At 39.8% G+C, this 22,399-nt stretch overlaps 1 protein-coding gene across 3 annotated transcripts in view; it reads left to right on the plus strand.

Moving 5' to 3' along the window:
* The window catches only part of NLG-4 (neuroligin 4), a 269,045-nt gene that overhangs the window by 148,712 nt on the left and 97,934 nt on the right, over positions 1–22,399 (plus strand). For all 3 annotated transcript variants that reach the window (XM_069120833.1, XM_069120835.1, XM_069120834.1), the window contains exons 5-8: positions 9,345–9,698; positions 13,163–13,472; positions 14,074–14,281; positions 15,536–15,790. In XM_069120833.1, the coding sequence (XP_068976934.1) occupies positions 9,345–9,698; positions 13,163–13,472; positions 14,074–14,281; positions 15,536–15,790 (1,127 nt within the window). The remainder of the gene's footprint in view (positions 1–9,344; positions 9,699–13,162; positions 13,473–14,073; positions 14,282–15,535; positions 15,791–22,399) is intronic.

Genomic DNA, 22,399 nt, shown 5'->3' on the forward strand with positions numbered 1-22,399 from the left:
GATTCTCGTCGCTCGTTGCAACACGGAACGCTACGAATCAAGAGGAGAACGGCTTAACTCGCTTAAACACAGAGAAACGAAGTTGAGAGGAGGCAGCACGAGCACGCCTCCAGCGGATTCGGGCCGATGGCCGCCTTACGGCTCGCTCTGCGGGACATTTAACGAGCGAAGAGAGGCGCACGTAGCGGTTAGGCGGATTCGGATTTAGCCAGCTGCGGCGTTCCACGCGCATAAGCCCGGCCAAGCCTGAGGTTTGGCACTCGAAACGTGCCTTGGCAATCCGGCCACCCGTGTGCGTTCCTTTCGTTTCATTGTCACAGCGAAACTTTCCTCGTTCGCGTTTCAACATTTCTGTTCTTGAATTTTTTTCGAAACACTGCTGCGATAACCCTTTATTATTTTATCGTTCCTTTAAAAGGACCACGGGTTTCTCTGCGCAATTGTTAAAGTTAAACGAGGTACAATAGAATTTTCTAGTGCAAAGTCTCACCCACCTTTGTCCTCTAACGATACAAAGGATATTGTAAAAGAAACATTGATGATTCGATAATACTGGTAGTTGATAATATTAACTTCTTTCAAACGCTATAGCTCGCGTATTTGATATTTCACGCAAGAATGCCGTGATCGATTAAGAGTTTTACATCGTTTTACATCAGATCAACTATTTCAATTTACGTTCGTCGTCATCGTACAGAGCCTAAAGTTTTCTTTTTCGAACCAAGACGTTTTGTAGTTTTATTTTTCGAGTTTCCTTTCCCGAGTATTGTTCGCATTCGAATCGCTGAAACACGATTTAAAAAATTTGGAACGTCCGCTGACATCGAAACTACGATGCTGAGTAAAGTTAGCAACGATAGTTCTCCGAAGAAGAAGGCATCAGGCAGTATACAAGTGTTGAACACAGTTAAACAAAGTATCAAGAAATTCACCGGAAGCGGTGCTTTCGACAGAGTGCAACCAGTGGGATACATGGAGGGCGAAACAATTGACAATTGCCAGAAGGTGTGTTTTCCGAGTTTGCGGAATAAATTTTAGTGAGGGGAGCATTAGAAACAACAGACTAGTTAGATAGATTTGTATGTAACCAGCTGTGACTTCTCACGCGTGTAAGATTCGACGCAGACGTAGTTGAGATCGAACACTCTCAGTTTGTCTCAGATATGCAAGTTCTGTTGCATAATATTGTCCAATTTTATATTGTCAACATACATACTGAATCTGAACGTGCAAATTTTCTTCCAAGTTACCAAATATCTGCAGATTCGTAGATGAAAATAAATGGAACGAAAGAACAAGCTCATAGCTTTTTTTATCCCTCGGTAATCTTTTAAAACGAATTTCGAACGCCTTGATCGATCACAAATCTAATTTTTTCCATCGAGTCATTTTTTCTCCAATTATCTGTAAAACGTATTCGACCAGACACGAACCTGTAAATATTTAATCGCATTATCCATATTTCCATATTACTAGGAGCCTGTTATCTAACTATCGTTACTCACACAAGCACGCACTTTAATTGGCATCGTCCGGCGGTACCGATGAACAATTTAATAATCGAAAGCGTTGTAACAGAAAAGCTGTCTGTTACAGATATCGATGCGTGATCGCGTGTATCATCGATAGCCATTCGCTGCCTTCAGGCCAAGTCACTAACCGCCCGTTCTCTTTGTGCGAGCGTTTTTTGCCAATGCTCCGCTTTCGAAACGAAAATATCCCGTGATTAAAATACCTGTGAAAATATTTTACGCGTAATTGTGATTCAATGGTTAAATTAAAAGCTAAGACCGAATTATTTTTGGACGAAACCGGGTAAAAGCTCGTATAAATAAAAGAGAAGAGAGACACGTAGAGAGGCAAATAGATAGCGGAAATATAACGTGGATTTGTGCATCGGTGTAGCTTCAATTAAATTTCGAACGATTCCAATATCCGCTACGACTGCTGGCAAGAGGAAAAAGAAAAGAAAGGCGCGCGTGCGAGAGAAAATAAAGAAAGCACGACGAAGCCGAAACAATTTAGCGGGGCAAACGGCCATTGGTTCCTGCCATTAAACGATTTTCGATTACGCACGTACGTACGAATATGGCCCGGTGTTGGTGCATAACGGATGCATGTAATTACGAATCGAGCTTTACGACTTGCTTAACTTAAATTACGCGACCTCGATTAAGTGAGACTCTGCCTGGTCGCGGTCGGCTTGCCAAGTTTCACCCCTTTGGTAAACCACACTGTCGGCCCTGTATCAAAAACTGATCGTTTATAGCACGTTTTTGTTTCGCGTCCTTTGACATATCTGTTGCAGCTGAAAATGCTTTAACGGGTCTAGTAAAAAGTAAGTGAACCAATTAATAACTGACAAAATGGTTATTCTTATATGTATATTAGCATTATTATTCATTTGAATAATTCTATCATCGATAATTTGAACATACTCAAATTAAACGGGTCTTTTATCCCTTTCTTGCAAAGTAAGGTAATCGTTCCATTCATCCGCCAAGTATAGCGGATATCTGTTAGCGAAAGTTCGCCATTTACGATGCGGATCGATTTCGATTATCTTCGAAAGATGCAGGATGCAAATAGCTCCACGAGAGATATGTAGAAGATAGGAGGGTTGGCCGTTTAGTCGTGCAGATACTTGTACAAGATTTCTCTGTATATGACCCTATGTATACGTACATATTCAGATAGCAAAATATAGTTTATATATTCAGGTTTAATACCTTCCGTAATCAAAATAATAATTTTGGAGCTACTAAGAGACTCGCAGAAATACTTAAGATTTCAATTAACCCGATCAAATGAACCCAATTTTTAATTTGCAACGGAATGGTTTAATTTCCTATTGAAACACGCAAAGCGACTTCGAAACGTCTCGGTAAAATGTTCATCTATTCGTTAATTAATTTAACTTTGCCCGCCTTAACTCAAGCGCTGCACAAAGGTAATTGTAAATTTTGCAAACATCTACTTCACAGAATGTTTAACTAACTCACACACTTTGAAACGCGTCAAAGTGCTCAGACTATTGTTCCCTCTGACTCAATTCTCTGTCTACCTACGTCTGTAGCTGGAACAACGATCTCGCTTTAACTCAATCCAACCACGAAGCACCTTCTCCGAGTAAATCGTCATTCCACCAAAAACAGATTAATTTTATCGGTGCTCGCGTTCCTGGTTATGCGCAGGAGCAAGCGTGCGAAACCTGATGCTCGAACAGGGCGTGTAAATACGTGTAACTCCGTGTACATAGTTTCAAGGAGGTTGAACGCGAGGAAGTAAGGGAATTCAAAGGGAAGAGGACAGACAGAGCGAAGCGCATCGATTCGGGCCAGCATCCAATCAAGGATAAAGACACTATGGAGACGATGTCTCGCCCGATTGCTACCGTATGCAGACATTGTTGTAGTTCCGTGCAAATGAGAAATTAAACTGCCCCGTATGGAAGCTGCTTTTTTACCTCCTTAATGTCTACTGCAAGAGAGATTGACGAGATTCGAGTAAAATTCGTACAAGTCCCTTCTGGCAAAAATTTCTTGAATTTTTCGCTATTATATCCTTTAATCGTTTGATAACTTGGGCAAATTACAACGTATCCTACTTTCGTTCTACCTACTTTCATTTTTCTGCAGTAAAATGAGAGCTTCTATTGTAATATTAATTATAATTAGGTAAAATATCACGTTCTGCGTATAGAACACGAACACCTAGCAATCGATTCAACGATATTGTTCAAATACCAACGAGATATTAGTTCGATATTAATTAGCTGCGTAGAGATACATCAATGATACAACAATTGAAATGAAACGTAAATCCAAAATCCAGTTAATTAGTATACTGATCAAATCTCTATATTTCTCTAAATACGAGGTAGATATGCGTGACGAAGGACGAGAGAAACTAGAAAGATTAAAATAAATCAACTAACTCGACAGCGAGGCATGAAGCAAAGCGATAAAAAGAAAGTTAGCAAAGTGGAAGAGGCGAAATCCGGTCGGCGACAACCGAGGCCAACCGTGTACGTGCCAGAGAATAGTTCGCGAAAGTCGCAGCGCGAGCACACGCCTAAGTTCGCCTGATCCCCGCGCGAATGCATAGGCATAACGTAAATCCATGTTTACTATGCTAATACCGGCGAACTTGCCGGCTGAAAGGACTCCGTGAAACGTCTCATCAAATATGCAACACTACTTGCCTGCGACCGGGCCAAAGAAGAGCGACTAGAGAACGGAAGATAGAGAACGAAAGAAGAGGAAGACGCTGGTGCTTTTGATGGAGTCCGTTGGACCGGAAGCATGGCTGGGCGTTCCTGGCCGTCTCGCAAGCTGCCGAGCTACTTCAGTTAGCAAATTTCTTTACGACCAGGAAATATTTCTTTCAAGCTCTGTTCCCCGCGGGCCTCGTTCCTGGCAGTTTATCCATCGAATGAAGAAGAAACCGTTTTGTAACAAGGAAGTGTTGTCCAGCTATGTTTGAAGATTAAAGGGTTTAGCTGAAATGAAAGTGTCGACACCCAATACAAGGTAATCGATCAAAAGTTAAACTTTCCCAAAATATGTAATAGACTTAAACGACGTTTTCTAATCGCAGTTAAATTGCAACCGTGTAACCACGAAAAAGGATAATCGCACTATCCTTGTTACGTAACAGAGGACTGCACCAAATCTAAATTAAATGCAAATATCTCAGAAAATACCGATGAATTCAAACTAAGATCTTCATTCTTCCATTTCTTATCCGTGTTACACCGTCTTTGTATTATGCTGCTCCACTAAAATAAGAATTTCTCACTCGTTTCATTTCTCGCTCGGTTATTCTGTAACGAAGACTCGCGCTAGCCTAGAACCAGAAGAAAGAAAGCAACGATGAAAGTTGACCATTCCACAAAGGTTCTAACAAACGTGGAACAAAAGACAGGAGGCAATCCGAACGAAAGAAACCGTCGAAAACGTCGAATGGGATCGCGTGTGTAAGACGAGTCACTCGAATGGCGCCGTTCAAAGGCAACCGAACGTATTTTGGAGGCCTCGAACGACCTGCCCACACGTTCGTTTGTCCCTGTGTCTACGCGGCCCGTGAAAACCGCTTTTAACTTGTCCCAGTTTTCGGACTTTCGTGGAGGAAGAACGAAATCCAGAGGACGTCCGGCGTCCGGCGTCCGGAATGAAGCGAAACTCGGAATGGCTTTTTGCGGTTCCGTAGGTGGCAAGATGAAAGGCGAGTTATTTGTCTTTTGTCAGTGGATGACAAAGGCCAGTTAGGAAAGCTCGGTTCTGTCTTCCCACACGATCCCGTGGTTCTCTTCTTCCAATGAAACCCTTCGTCTTTTTCTTTTTTCTTCCCTTCGGTCCCTTGTGTAATGGTTATCAATGAGCCAGGTTACCCACAGCAAGATACTGTTCTTTAACTATCTGACCTGACAGAGTAACAGAAAGAGATTAATGGATATGGGCTTAGAGGAGACGGATAGTTGGATAGGGAGACCACATTTCATTCGTATCGAATCAGAAACAATCTACACAAATTTGTCGCCGTCAGAAAATTAATTCAATATCGAAGACATAACAGCGATTTGTAAAGAAATCAACAGTTCTCCTTTAGTAATCGAAGTCCAAACGAAAGAGTACTTTGAAATGCATACAATTGTGAAAAATGTGTAAGTTGCATTAATAAACTGGATGTTTATACGAGATGTGCGTCAACTATTGCGAAGAAACCCGGCTAAACGCCTCTCGGCAACTCCGCTTTTCGGAACGAAGTACTTACTTGATTAAGATCCTGGGATAATTTCAGAAACGGTAGAAATACGGCACGAGAGATGGGAGGAGGCGATCGGCGGGGATGTGGCGAGGAAAAGGAAAAAGTTCTGCAGAAACGAGTTAAGGAGTTTGTACGAGTGCGATGAGAAAGTAATGGAAGGAAAATCTGCCGGAAATGAAACGGGCCGATGCTCCAGAATGTGAACAATGCGGGATGGGATGAAAGTAAACATCGTGGAGAATTGTTTCTCGATGTTGTTCGAGCTTTTTACGCGACTGCGTGTATCTCTGTAGATCTCCGGCGCTTCGGTTTTGTGGTCCAACTTTAAGTAGATCTGTCTGTAGATAGTCAGACAGCTGAATTAGGAGTGTCAGATATTTCGTGGTTTTATGATTGAATTTAAGCAAAACTTTAGTAATGTCGTGAAAAATAGAACAGGGCAAAACTAATCAATTCATAATCACAAAAATATACCCCCCCCCCCAAAAAAAACTATTGCAGAAACCATTAAACACCAAATTGTTCCAAGAAATATTACTTCTCTGTAGTTCTTCGTTACGTACTTACTTTTCATCGTCAAATTTTATCGACACGCGGTCCTCAAGGGTTAACAGGCTTTAAATCCACCCTTAACGCTCAAAATATTCCTACGAATCTCCGGAATCCCTTCGAAAAAGCGAGTAACCAGATTTGCGCTGGGAACAGTGAAGGGGTCGCTACTTAAGCGCAGCCAGCAATTTAATTTCACTGGGACAGAGTAGAGGGTGGAACTAGAGAAGGGGTTGGACGCGGGCCACCGCATTATTGCACTGGCCGCAACACAATGCACCCGCGGACCGCTTTTTCGACGTAGCCTGTGCATGCATCACGGGTATTCGAGGCTAAACCGAGCGTCATCCCCTTTGAGCCAGCTCTCGCGAGAATTGCGACGCGGTTTATTGGCTGACTGCGTGCCATTAAACGGGCGGAATTCGGTAGAGGAAACCGACACGCGACAGCTTTCGAATTAAAAAAAACCTCGGACATGATTGTGTGTCAAAAGGGACCGAGGAAAAAGATAACTAATCGCAAAGAGAAAAATCGTTCGAGAAAAGGATCGCAGTTATTAAAAATCAAACTGATCGCTGTTGGTAGAGGAAGATTGATGTTTTTTTAATTCATCTGTTTTGTCTAAAAGGGACGAGATCGATAATTATGAATTTTACAGCGAGGTCCAAGCGTTAGCCCTTTCTGATTACAATTCCACGGTTTCTAGATTTCATTGCGCAGACCCTTTCTAATTTTCCTTATCGTCGTCGTTCTTTTCCTTCGGTCCTTCATAAAAGCTTTCAAGCTCCGGGTTTCGGTAATATATAACAGTACGTCGCTAGAAATGAGTCTTAAGAATAATTAAAACTGAAAGATAACAGAGGGAAGAAGTCGGTTAAAGTTAACGAAATAGTATCTGGAAAAACTTGTTAGAGTGAAGAAACGAAGGGAGCGGAGGAGCTAGGTATGATTGGAACAGGCTGCAAAAAGTTACTGCGATATTCACTTTTCTCTTGCGACGTAATACACGTTTCTATTTATAGAATGTCAGATAGATATAGCTACGGGATATTACCGAAGGAAATATGGGGAGGCAGAAAAGAGTGTAATGTGTTCAATAACTGGTGTTTGTTCATAGGAAATGGAAAATTTGACGGGTGGTGAATTTACATCTTTCGCCTCGGTGACGGAGAGGTATTAAAAATAGGAATGCCAAATGAAAATTGCAACCTTGGTTTCTCATTTCGCCTGGTGGCAATTTATTCAACGCTCGAGTATTCATGTAGCAAAAGCCAATCTTCGTGTCTAGAATACCTTAAATTATACAGCATCAATATTTCAGAAAATTACTCGGGTACTCGCATAAAATAAATTGGCATTAATTATGGAACAGAGCAAAATGGAAATGAAAATACATTAAACCAGCAATCTTTGGGTTAAAATTAAAGCCCTTCACGGTTATTCAAGCGCTCGGAGCGACGAACTGTCCCAGACTTTATATTTTCTGAAGCGTGAGTCGAAGACCGAGACTTGAATCCCTTTTGCCAACCATCCCTGCCTCGTCTCGGCTCTGCAAGCCTCTCTTTAGCCCTGGCTGCAACTTTTCTATAGGACCAGACATACGGTCAACATCGGTCTTTGTTTCGACGAGGGTCGTTCACGTGCTGCTTTCTTTAACGCTTCCTTCCTTGCCCGTTTCTCGTGGACGTTGATATTGTCGCTCGAATAGGGGTCGGTGTTCCGCTATAGGATATAGGCGAACCACTGGAATTCTTCCTTTTCGATAAAATCGATCAAAGCCTCGAGCTTATACAACATCGAAATATGTACCGTGTTAATTTAAGCGGTATTTGGTAGTTCATGCTGTATTGACCAGTTGTTCACCGGTTCTGGTAATTTCATCGTTGGCTAAATAGTCAGTGCATAATGCAGGAAAATGTGATTGCTGATGAACGCAAATATTGAATAGTTACGAGCGAGATTAGAGGAGCTAATCTTACGATTGACTCGCACTACTGTCATTCTGCTCTTCTGTAATTTATAATAGCCACACAATTAAATCGTACTGTCAACTGTATTTTGTCTCAAAGAAATCACGATAGAAGCAATTTTCCCTCTTACTGATCTTCTCATCCCAATTACAATTCTCTACAAATATCGAATCAACTACGAATTTCTGCAATATAGAAGAACGATCGAGTGACTCCTGCAGTTCCCTGCGGGTTTGCATCCAATCACGAGACGCGTTCCAGTAAAACATTCCGGCTCTAATCAAAAGTCTGCCGTTTGTGCTAGCCAACGCGTTTTCTCGTTACATTCTGTCGGCCAAGCGCGTTTCACGCGATCCCGCGTACGAATCGACACATGTCGCAGTTCACGGTGCCTAGAGCGCGGCCAGCTGTCATACAGAAGCACGCGACAATAGCAAAGAAGCATTAGCGGGCCATCATTTCCGCTGGAACGTTTCGTCACGCCCAGCATTCTCTGTCGCAAGGTTAATTTTCCCAGTGTCGCGTCTCTCTCTTTTTCTCTCTCTCTCCCTTTCTCTTCTCTTTCTCTTCTCTTTCTCTTCTCTTCTCTTCTCTGGCGTAACCGTAAATCGCTGACAGACTTCGCTGTGAACAATGCCATCATACTTCTATCCCCTTTCAACCCTCCGATTCTCTCCACTCTTCGTTGCGTCCTTCGTTGCTCGGGGCTGTACCTTCAGCGAGACGAGACGACGATAAGGGAACAAAGGCTGCGACGGACCTTGAACGGAACGAGAGTTCAGAGTTGCCTGCAACGTTTTCCTTCGACGATTGTTTGCCAAACATCGACTGACGGCACACTGTTAATATTTTAGTCGCTACGTCGCGTCGATGTCGGTTATCGGATTCGACGCGTGCTATGGTATATTGCATGAATAAAGATGAAAGGGAGAGATTATTCTTGGGTAAAAGAAGATCTCCAAGCTGGCTCGGAGATGTCTCTATTTCTCATTTGGATATCTTTTACACATTTTTTTATATGGAAGGAAACGATAAAAGATACGTTTCTGTACACAGGCATGGCAGACAATAGTAGAAAGCATCCGGTAGTGCTGTATATCCACGGGGAGAGCTACGACTGGGGCAGCGGAAATCCGTACGATGGCAGTGTACTAGCCAGCTACACGGACCAAGTGATCGTAACGATGAACTACCGGTTGGGCGTGCTTGGTTTTCTCAACGCCAACATGGCGCCTCAGACCAAGGCGAGGGTCGCGAATTATGGGCTGATGGATCAGATCGCGGCGCTTCAGTGGGTCAAAGAGCACATTGCTCTGTTTGGCGGCGATCCCAACAACGTGACGCTGATGGGTCAAGGGACTGGGGCCGCCTGTGTTCATTTTCTCGCCATCAGCCCGACGGTCATGCGTGGTGAGTAATCTTTTTCTCTCTGTTGACAATATGCTCCGCGTTTCTGGCATATAAATCATTCAAATAAACGATTGATTCACAATGTAACGCTTCATAAACCGTCTTTAATATCTCACTAAGTTTTCAACCACAGGCGAAACGAATTATATAGAATAAATTCTGAAGAAATTCTCTCTAAAATTGAAAGATCAATAAAAAATCAGGCTTACCAAGAATACGTTTAATTTCGCCGTTCCTCTCTCCCTTATTCTCAAGTTTGAAGTTTATTCGATCGACTGTGACTTTCGCCAAGTAATCTCAACGAATCTCAACGAACTTGGAAAAGTTCGCGCGTAACATGATAAAAGTCCAGTTTCTCATTCTACGTTACTAAAGGCACGAAACCATTTTTACATCTTCCTTACGGTTTTTCTCAGTTCCATTGAATTCTATACATCGTTGTCTCGTTCATAATTTTGTTTGTACGCGCCGATTGTGCCGAAACAATTAACCAGAGCTACGATATTCTGGTCGAATGTGCGCAAAGAGTAAAGAAAAATCGTTATGCCATAAATAACGAGACGGCGACGGTCGCGAAGCCTCTTCTTCTTCAATGGGAGAATCCAATACTTCTCGGTGATTCCTTCGATCGTGGAACGAACCGCTAACGAGACTCTCGAGAAGAATTCAGAAGGAAACGAGCTTATGTGTGTCGAACTGGTTTCTGATCGACGTTGAAGCTCGGACGTTTCTCAAGATGCAATTCCAAAGATCGATTGCTTCTTGCTCCTCTTGTTCGTAATACTCAACACACCCAAGAGAAAGAAGTAGAAATAAAGTTAATATCGATTTATATTACTTAGAAATAATTTTGATAGAAGTTTCCGAGTAGTTAGAATACCAGATATAAGTAACGCGACACGGTTGTCTGATCCGTGGCAGACTTATACTACTTAAATCTTTCAATATCCGTTTCTATCGAAATGCGGGTAAAAAAATTTGGTTCTCCGCCATATCGTAAGGAGTTTTATATCCTAAACCTTCACAAATAATCTCTTATAAAAATCGAATAACAGATATGAAATATATGAATAACTTCTGTATTCGTAACGGTAAAATCTTCTAAAATTACATATTAAGAGAATAGAATATAACAGAGTATACGAATCTTTGATGGCTGAATGTTACGTTTCGATGGTTCGGCTGTTAGTTGGCACCGAGTTATCCAGGGTTTACAATCTTATCGGATCGCTCGTCTGTTTTTCTCATCCTTAATTCTTCACATATCTCCGATAAATTCTTCCCTTATCTTTGCCAACCACCTGTATCATTCTTGAAGAGGAGAGTGTCGAAGATAAGATAATTTTCATCAGAGAAACTGAAGCACTCTCCACGCGAAAACAGGGTGGGAAAGGGACAAGAAACGGTAGATTACAGAAACGAATAATCTGGAAAGCAATGTGCAAAAATTCTAAAAAAACTTTTGCGATTGTCAATTTGCAAGAGAGTGTAAAAACGCTGGAATATAAATGATACAGCTATCAATATCATTTGTTTCCCCTTTTATCTTCGTTCTAGTAGTTTTCACGTGGTTCCATTAACTGTTAACGGTCCTTCCTCGACCAACGATGAAACGAGAAATGGTTACACGGGATAAAGCGTAATAGGCTGAAAAGTAGAAAACGATGGAAGGAGAAATTCTCGCGATATTATGCGCGTGAAATATCGTTCTTCTTCCCCAGTGGTCACGGGTATTCTCACGTGCTATTGGAAAATACTTCCTGCTTTTATGAGGCCGCGGAACGTCCACGATCTGGCTCTGTGTTTCTTTGGGTTCGTTTTTCCATCTCGTCTTTTTTCCAACGAACGTTCCAGCCTGTCAGACTGGAATTTCTCGCTTAGCCTTGCCGATTCCCGACCGATATTGCTCCGACGGTTACGTCGATGGGGCTTCCCGAATACAGGCCGCCGGAAATTGCTGGTATAAATCTGTCTTGATAAATTGTCGGTCTCGAAGATGGCCAGCAGAAGGCGTATAATTGAGGCAATGGCTTTAGAAGTTAACGAAACAGCTTTGTTCTTGCAATTGGATCGTTGTAGATGGGTAGAAGGTTTGTAATCTTACGTTCTTCTGAAGTCTTACATTGGTTGTCTAATCGTGTCGTTTGCTATCGTTTAGATCGAAATCGGAGCGATAAAGGCATTCTATTCTCGATTGAAATGTTTTAAACACAGAGCATCTATTTATCCATTTCGTTTAGTGTTACACAAATTACAAGAATTGTGTTATCACCTGCAATGCGATAAAATATATTATACATAAACGATTCTTTTACCAATAGTGTATCTTCTTCGGAAATTTCTAGAGCCTTTTGCATTCGAAACCGAGACGAGAACGGAATGGTAGCTCAATTATCCTTGCTACGTGACAGTCGTCGATAAGTACAACCAGCGCAACGCGCTTGTTATTCGTACGATATCGTTCTTTCTGATGTAATTTCCATCTCCTTTGTTCCAGACTGTAACAAGTTTCCTCCTTAACGCCCATCTCCGTGGCGCGTCTACAAAAAAAGCTCGTTGTAATTTATAGTTCCGTGCCCTACATCGGCACACTACATCCTTACGATATAATAGCAATTTTGTCATTATCTAAGTTTCTTTACCTCGATATCGTTCTTTTCTAAATTAATTTTCCATGTACTGTTCGTGTAACAATGTTGGGGAAAATTAACGAATTTCAGTAAATCAACGCAACATTTATTGCGAAGTTTTTCTAGACGTTATTAGTTCCTAAAAGGATTAATTTAGAGCCACAGGTATTAACCTAAAATTTGAAAAGTTCGATAAATTAAAGTTGTCTCTTCGAATAGACACTTTGAAAACGTTTCCTAGATATCCCAGGCTATAAAGAAAGATCAAAGCATCTCACGGCTATTTCTTGTTACAACTTGATTTCTTTTCGCTTGTAAAAGTAGATTTTCAAAGGGTAGACGGCAAGAGAAATGTTGCCCCGTTGTTTTTCATGGTAGAAGAAAAAGCAGAAACGAGCTTCTCTTCGAAAATGTTCTCTTTTTCTAGAATTTTCTTTCCCGTAGCCGTGGTTAGAATGTGCTCGTTTAATATATATACGATCGTCTGGGGAAAGCGCCATTCCTTCGATTATTTTCAATATTTCTCTCACAGAGATGCTAAAAACAGGAGACGCAAAGAAAAGATATGCTCCACTTCCAAATGGAGCTAAAAGAAATTTTTCTCTATAAAAAGACTTCCATAGAATTTATCGAGACGTCAAAGATTGTCATTGAATAATAATTACGTTAAAAGATATTAAAGGGTTGAATAAGCGTTAAAAAATAATAGTAATACATTTTTTTATCTTATCAAAAATTTGTATTCAAAGATTGCTCGAATGGGTTTTGTATTATATAATAGTTTCTTATATACTGCAGCACCATTAAACGAACATACTAAATTTCTGTATATAGGTTTATTCAAGAGAGCTATCCTATTATCAGGCAGCGCTTTGTCGTCGTGGGCAGTTGTCGACGATCCTGTTTCTTACGCTTTGAGACTTGCCAGGGCAGTTAATTGCTCGATCCCCGAGGATCTGCTCAAAGACAACGAACTAATTGTTGACTGTCTCCGAGACCGAAGCCTAGAAGAGCTGATGCTGGTTGACATTCAACCACCGACATTTTTGAGTGCATTTGGACCCAGCGTGGACGGTGTAGTCATCAAGGCAGACTTTCAAAAAGATTTGCTGTCCTACATGGGTCCGGAGTTCCAAGGATTCGGGTAGGAAACAATTATTCTCTTTTGAAAGCAAAAAAGTAACATATTTGCAAAGATTTTACATTATTATAAAATTACAATATTTTTCCTCGCTTTACCAACATTCTCAAAAATTTTTAATGGATATTAATTAATAATGAACATCTTATCATTTTTTACTTGACCAACTTCTGGAAGAACTTGTACCAGAGTACCGATAGCATATTTCAATTATGAGAGGGACGAACGTCTTCGTTTTTCATCTCAGAATTTTATCAACGTCCCCCTTCATTAAATGTAAAGCAGATGTGAAACCAGCTAAGTTCACCGTAGACATTATAGTACGATTCATTAACGCGATTGTAAATGACCCAGGCTAGTACTACAAAGTCCATTAGCATATTCGATGTCTAACAGTTGGAACAGTGTCGCAAGGCGTTCAGTGCAACTTTTTTCCTTTTTGCGAACGTTGGACGTAACGATGAACGGAAAACTTTACGTCGGACCGTAATGTTATTAAAAATGACGTCGCTGAAACACATAAATGTTAACACACGTAACTAAATACAACGAAGGAAAAGATAAAAGAGGTACATAGAAGGTACATAAATTCATTTTGTTGCAGGCCACTGCCGAAGAAAGCTGAACACGGTGCTCCGATCACGAGTAATAACAAATACGATTTGTTATTTGGCGTAACTACCAGCGAAGCACTATGGAAATTCGCGGAGAAGGACGTACAACAAGGGTTCGAGGGTGAGAGGAGAGACAGGATCATTAGGACATACGTGAGGAACGCGTACGTGTATCATCTCACGGAAATATTTTACACGGTACGTGGATTTTAATAATTAAACCGACTGTGATAAATCAATTCAAGATTACGTGGTAGAAGAATAAATTCGTTTTTCTTGATTGAATTTTAAAATCGCTTTTAAAAATTGAGAAATCCGGCTTGTATTTATCTCCTGTTTTCTACAATTATAATGGTTTATTTGAAATTCGTACTCGCCTAAATTACTTATAGATATTTCTTCTTCTAATCGCATGGTAATCGACTTATTCATTAATCGTTCTATTATTATAATTACACTTCAAATTCAGTGATAAAAAAGTAAGGATAAAAAGACCTATAGGCAAGGTCGTAACAATTTTGCATACGCGATTAAGCGTTTAACGGTTCGTGATCGTTCATTTTTCATATATTCCGATAAGCCAACGATTCCGAAGATTATTTCACGGCCATTTCGCGTGTATTTTCATAGCGCTCTCTGGGAATAATTCGTTGCACATTCGTGGCGAAACTACCATCCAGCCCTGTCCAAAAAGTATATCGCGTACACTTGTCTGATTATTCGTAATCATAAATTGTTATCCACTTACGGGTGGCGTGCTAACTGTGCGACGAAATTCGGTATCGAGCGATGTGAGGGCTCGAGACAAATTTTAGCGTGGAAAATTCCAACACGTCGCTATATTTATGGTTTTGTGAAAATATTGATGGTAAATATCTGTTGAAAAATTTGATCTCTTTTTTAGTCTATTTCACGTTTCAAGCCAAATTTTTGTAAATTCAATCGTCGAACGAATCAACACGTTGAAAATTATACGATGCAAAATATGGTTCCAATATGGAAAAATAATACATGTTGAAGGGAAATGTTTCTGTTGCCATAGAAACGTTTCTAAACTGGTCCAGTTGAATTTGTGATATTTGTGAAAATAACAAAAAGAATCGGGTTTCCTCCGAAAAACATCGCGTTGCACTGCTGTAACAAAAAAAGAAAAGAATACTATCCAGCAACAAATATAGAATGCGTTTCGCAAAGGCTTTCGAATACGATACTGCATTTTTTTACCATTCATAAAAGTCGTTGGTAATTTTTGTATATTATAAACGAAATGCAAGGAGAGAACTTTCCAATTGTGTTTAGCTTTTACATAGAAGATATCTTTTTGACTGCGATTACGATTTGAAATGTTGCTGTGCCGCAAATGCAATAGAATACTAATGTATTAACTTTGAAATCAACGGCGTTCTAATTTTACATCCTTTTTCATATTATTATTATTGATTGATGAATCAGGTGGTGAATGAATACACCGATTGGGAACGTACGGTGCAGCATCCAGTGAATACAAAGGACGCCTGTGTCCAAGCACTAAGCGACGCTCAATTCGTGGCGCCATTAGTGCAAACTGGCGACCTATTTACTCTAAGACACACGAAGAAACCGAATAATCCTCATATCGCACCGATTCCGGAAAGCGAGAAGGAACCGCTGCCTAAAACCTACTTCTACGTGTTCGATTATCAGATGAAGGATGGAGACTATCCTCAGGTAAGTGGTTAATATTTTATGCTTTCGAAAACTTTCAACAAGCTGTGATAAAATGCACAGGGGATTAAAGAAAACGCGTATAGGTATAAGAGACAAACAGGTATAGACTTATACAGGTATTAATTGTTTGTACGCCTTTTTTTCGATCGGCGAATGCCATAAGAAACTGTGGAATCAAACAAGCTGAGAAATTCATTCGTTAAATTGAGACGAAACTAAATAGTAAAGAGCTTATTGTCTTTTGCTATTGAAATCTCATTTAATTCACCTTTGTTAGAGAATACTTTTTGTTTCGTGTTATCCGCGAATTATCGATAACGACTCGATAAGCCATTCATATTCGCATACGCATATACGATCATAAACTATTTAACATGGTATTATAAAGCGCACAACTTTAGGAGATAATTAGATTCGAAACGCATCTGCGCTCGCGCACTTCCTTTCCATATCGTGGATAAATTAAACCCGCGTAACACCATTAATAACTCGATTGCTACGACCGAACTATACGCGCTGTTCATATCTTGCGATTTACCTGGTGCTCGATAAATTTTCAACTGATCCAATAAAATTATGGTCGAAATATTTTCTCGCGAAATTAAAATTAAATTAAAATTTAATTAAAATGTTGTAAAAAAAAAGTATTAAAATATATAAGTTGAAGAGATAAATAGGCTTGACATTGTATATTCACTTTGCATTTCGTAGCTCGAGATGAAACTACAAGGCGCCATTGCGATCATCGTGCTGTTGTGTAACTTACGTCGCTTCAAAATTTAATATGCCACGCCTCAGCGTTGCTTCGCGAAAGAATCTGGCAAATTATCTAGCGAGCTCATTCGTTTCATTCCTCAGGATATGAAAAAAGTTCTCGTTCTATCGTAGTAGTCGCAGACATAAGATAAAGCATAGAGATGGCGACGATGAACGATGAAACGATTTCACATGCTATGTTTCACCGCTATATGCTTGTGGTGGTGAAATTTCGCTGCTTGAAATGACAGTTGCGAAAATTAAGCTTTTGTTTGTTGTTTGTGGTTGCTAGATTTTCGACAGCTTATATCGAGTACTAAAGAACGTATAAACGAAGCTTCAATCTAACGTACCCTCGTAATTAATTTGCGATATTAAGGACATATAATTAAATCAATGTGCAACCATTGTAAACTCGAGTACAATTTATAAGCAAACCATTTTTAATTAACAGTGTGTTCAACGGAATTAATTTCCATTTGTTTATCGCACGCCCGACGTTTCTCTCAATTGTTGAAAAAACTGAAATTATGATAGAACACAAGCAGTCACTGCAGTGATAATGATTTAATTTATATTTTGTTAAATTGTCTCTTGTGTCATTTGCTTTTCACGCGAAGGAGAATGGAATGTCTACATTATCTATAATTAATAATTTAAACAAACGATAAATGTTAATTTTCTAAAAATTCCTTTTATTCCTTTTATCTATATGAATGAAAATCAATGATTCCACCTTATGTTGCGTACATCTCTAAAATGTTTATTTCGTTAACGTTCCTTAGCACGATCTAATGGCGTTTAACGTGCTCCGGCAGCTCGAAGAGCCATGAGATACGTGTTCTTTGTTTAATAAATTAATTTTCGTCTAATGAGATTTAATTAATTCCTACTTAAATTAATAAATTCGTTGACAAAATTGCTCGTTTCTTCTTAATAAATTTCTTTTCACGAGCATCTAATTACCACTGAAAATAATTATGAATTACAATACGATCTCAGTTAATATCAGTGAAAACATTTTATTCAGCTATTTTGATTTTCAATTTTCTCTTTTCCTTTTCGTTCGTTTTATCTTACGCATCAGTAATTAAGTCAAATAATATTATTTTATCTCTCTAGAAATTGTACCTCAAATTACTTTTAATCGTAAAAGCGAGAGCTGAAAAAGGAACTCACATTCGTTCAAGCTACACGTATGAAAGAAGGGTTGGGAAAATAAATACTGTACCAACGGTTTTCCTCTTGTATCGACAAGTGGCAGATTGGAGTGCTGACCAAAATGTTGCCATTATACGATCTTTTTTTTTGTATCGTCTCCAATCATTGATTTATTAGATGAAAATATCTCGATATAATATGATGTTTCTAAATTCGAGCGTAAGACATAAACATCGTATTAAAATGCTATAGGTAAAATGATAAAAACAAAAAATACTATGAATTATAGGCAGATAGCGTAGCTTGTTCTCCAACAAATTATTTTTCTGTTTCTTCCACTCTTTCTCTACTGAATTTTATATCCATGGACAAGTAGACGGAGGTACATAACGGACGATGCCGGCGAATGCGTTTATTAAAGTGAAACTTAATTTAGCCGACTGTAACGCAAAAGATATCTGACATCCGGTAAATCATTCGCTACGAGTGACTGTTGCAATTTCCGATTTAACGTCGACTCCTATTCTGGATGACCGTGTCAGTGTTTCACAGAAGTAAGATATCGACGTTTGAACGATCTTGAATAGAAAATATTGCCAGATCAATAATGCGGTACCGTAGAATCCGAACTGGATCGACTTTGGACCCATTGTCGCATATGTTCATATGAGTTGAAATTTTCGTTACTTTCCTTTTTTTTTTTTTTTTCTTTTTTTTGCAATTATTTCATTGAGGGAAACTCGGAATGTCTTCCTATCTTTTAAAACTAAAAGTAGCGTAAAATTTTCATTGGGTCGCGGAAGATCGTGTTCGATCTCGTTCGTAGATCGTTTGTTGATCAAAAGAGAAAATAGGCACGCGAGATAGATCCAGCACGGTCTCCCTTTTGAGATACGGGTCAGATTTATAACGGGTTGGTAACGAATTTTACCGTGGCAAAGATTTGCAGCGATGCGGTGATAAGATTAGCGATTGATAAACGGCTAGGCTCCATACATTTCTGCAACAGCAGCACCGGGAGTTTTTGCGTTCGCGCCGGCGCCATGTACCAGCTTTCGTAATACCTGCAAAATTGTCGGCTCGATACATTTACGCTCGGTGCAATCATTTATTATTTCGAACGTGTACACTCAAATAAAAGCGCTGTTTAAACGGTACCGAGAGACGAACGTATATTCTCGTAAATACCGTAAATGAATCGGACGAATCGATTGTTTTTAAGTTACTGAAGCTGTGCTGTTTGTTTAACAAAAACTAATTGAATTCTGCTGGGTTCCACATTTTTGTCGCACGCACCTTTATAGGTTGAAATTGATAAAATCATTTGCCGAAGTCTTCAAACAAGGGTCGGACTGTTTCGATGATTCTTTTATTTCGTATTTATAATTTTATTCTATCACGTTTATTTATTTTTACGTTTATTTATGACGTACGTTTATTTATGATTAGGCAAGAATCGCCTTAGCGTTAAACTTATGCAGTAGAATAAGCGTCTGACTACGAACTTCGGATTGGATCCTTTCATTTATATATGAATAATTCCGTTAATTGCATTTCCATGAAAACAATTTTCCCAAATTGTAAAAAAGTACTAAAAAAATTATTTTACAAGTACTAAAAAAAATTATCGGTAGAAGAAAAAGATATAAATTATTTTTCGGTAACCGTCCCGCTATAATTTCCGCAACTGTATCGTCATTACGACAGCGGTTGAGGAACACGACAAAACGTGCTTTGAAAACGGGAATGATACATGGGGTATAAGAAGGTGACAAATTGAGTGCAACATTTCACAATGGCGAGGGAAAGAAAAAGGAAGAGATAAAAAGAGAGAGAGAAGGACGAATATATTTACGTCTGATAAGGAGAGAGATACGAGTTTTCTCCGTTCGTGTCCGTCAACCGGCGAATAGATATGCAAAAACACCATGACTGGGTACGCGGAGACGTGAATCGCCGAAATGACAAGTTCGTTCTCGCTTTTCACTGGCGTTAATTTGTCAAAAAGGCGCAAACATCGAGCGCATCTTAAGCATTCTGCTGCATATTATACACGTCGCCGTTAACAGTTGCGCAACCGTTGTTTGAATTGTTACATCCGCAGTACTCTGTGCATGAATCAGCAACGCGAAACGCAAATATCTCTGCATATAAACTGCAAAGTTTGTTGATTGCGCTTCATCGTTCAATCGTTAATCAGCAACGCGTGCTCCTGCTCCTGGAATCAAATGGAAGTCGTGCTATATCGAAATTGTTGGTTTATTTGGGAAAGTTATACAGAAGTCCTTTATGGTGATATAATGATCACAATGTGTTAATACAAATTATTGAAGGGGAAGTGAACATTTTATAAAAGAGAGGTAGAAGGATTTGCATGAAACTTATGCGATAAAGTTAGATCACCAGCATGAATATCGAGAGAAATAATTTAAACTCTGAAACCATAACTCTCGTACATTTGCTGCACGAATGTAGAACATGAATTAAACGATGGTATTAGTATTGAACAGCAAATTTTCCATACGCTCGCAGAAAGTATCCCAATCTAATCCCATGGCTCGTACGTAATATTCGATGCAACGGACTAGCCGCTCATAAAATCTGCAGTTCCAATTTACCAAGATGTCTTTGCTCGAGAAACTGCCTGAGGCGTCGTTAGACAGCCGTTTGAATCTATGCTTGAAATAGTCCCAGGAGATGTCATTAATTTGTCGATATTTATGATCGATCAAATTTTTCATATTTACGCGAGAATTGCATGCAAAATCCAGTCGATGGCAGCGAAATATATCGTCACGATCAGAATAACATGCAAAGCAAAATTGGATAAAAGTACTTCTGATGGAAGAAAGTATTCTCCTTCAAGTGGAATAACGGTTCTGTAGATTTCATTACAGAATAATACTACGTTCACGCTGATGTTATCAAGGTGACGGCGTCTATGCTGGAAAACAGTAAGAGTGCAATCGCAACATTTGCAAAATCATAACGAAAGAATGTCATAAATCAGGATGAAATTGAAAACAGAAAATTTATGTTCGTGCGTACATGAATTCAGAGAGCGATAAAGCATTGAAATTTAGCGAATACGAATAAATGAGATGCTAAAGTTTTGTGAAATGAAACAGATTATGCTGAAGGGGAACATGGAATGATGTATTGCGGAATAAATGAGGTACTCGAATGTTGGAGCGTGAGATAGTGACGTTACGGAATTAATGAACTAGAATTTACGAAGCGTCAATGTCTCGTTAGTCTTCGCTCTGTCGTGTTGTAATATTGCAGTTGCATAAAACACTCGAATGTACAAACCATATGAATACGCACAGTAATTCGAATGCGATACTAACTTACGTCATTAACATCAAATAGTTCAAACATGGATCATTTACGTGAAATTATTGTCTCTTAAGGTTATATATCTTAGAAACGTAATAAGTTAGCTGTACGTGAAAACGTCGAAAATTTGTTGAGTGGAAGATATATGAAAAGCAATTGTCATCTTACAGATAATATAAAGGATACCAAATCTTCATAATAATTACCTCGATTCTGGTTTGGATCACGTGCCTTAAAAGATTCTCTTTACCTCCCTTTTTATTTCATTTCGTTATGACATTTTAAATCGCAGCATTTGAACGTGCAGATTAATAAGTGACAGTTAACCCATTGACCGACATTTTTCTGTGGGAATCGTAGTAAAAGTAGGGATAGTAAAAATATGCAGATTCCATGTTTGTCAGTGACCAATAGATAGGTAGCGTGTTTGCGATAGGTCAGTGGCGATGTACGAGTGTGAGGTGCAGGAATACGACAAGAATAACGATAACGTAACAGTCGGAACTTCAAGTGTTTTTATTTAACGATATTTCGAAGACCAAAAATCTGACCAAAGTGAAACACGAAGTTGAAACAGGAAGAAAACGGTGTCAATTTCACTTAACGTAAATAATTGATGGATTAAAGTTGTGTGACTTCAACACGCCTGTCTTATTTAACACTGTTGCGTTCTTTGCATCATTTTAGAACCAATCGCGTCTTTTTATTGTCAACGAATTTCTTTTATGCACGTGTGTGAAATTTCATTTCATAATATTAAAGATTTTGTTGCTGGTTAAAACAAGAGCGTGATTGAAATATAAAAATTCGGGACCGCAGCATATTTAACCCTGTGGAAGTGCGGTTGATGACAACTGTATACAGAATCTTCTTCCCTATCTTAAAGAAGAAATAAGGGTGATGGTAAATGGTGTGAACAGCAAGTAGTAGTACTTACACTTGGTCCCATTCTTGCCAAAGTTCTAGCACAAATGGCCTTTTTTTTTTTTTTTTTTTTTTTTTTTTTTGTTTAACGTGGAGGAAATCCGCGCGGACACCAGGTCGCTTCTGGGGAAAAGCGGCGTGGTAGTGCCGGACTCCAACCGACTAAAACCTCCACGATGACCGTCACGGCTGCGATCGAGAGGGGCCCGGGAACCGGTGTAAGCGATACACCGGGCCCCCCTCCGCGCTCAATACGTCACATAGTGAAGCGGTGTGCGGCCACGTCACACCGCGCATCGTCGCCGGGGCCGCCGTGCCAGGCAGTCCGGTTCCCCTACCGGGCTGCTCTGCGGCCCCGGGGGCGCTGAGCTGCCAGCGCCTAAGTTTGTACCCCGCCGGGGGACGCGGCGGACCTAGTGCTTCTCACCG

The sequence above is a fragment of the Bombus flavifrons genome, chromosome 9 (assembly GCF_040668555.2).
Source record: "Bombus flavifrons isolate JBK064 chromosome 9, iyBomFlav1_principal, whole genome shotgun sequence".
Classification (NCBI taxonomy): domain Eukaryota; kingdom Metazoa; phylum Arthropoda; class Insecta; order Hymenoptera; family Apidae; genus Bombus; species Bombus flavifrons.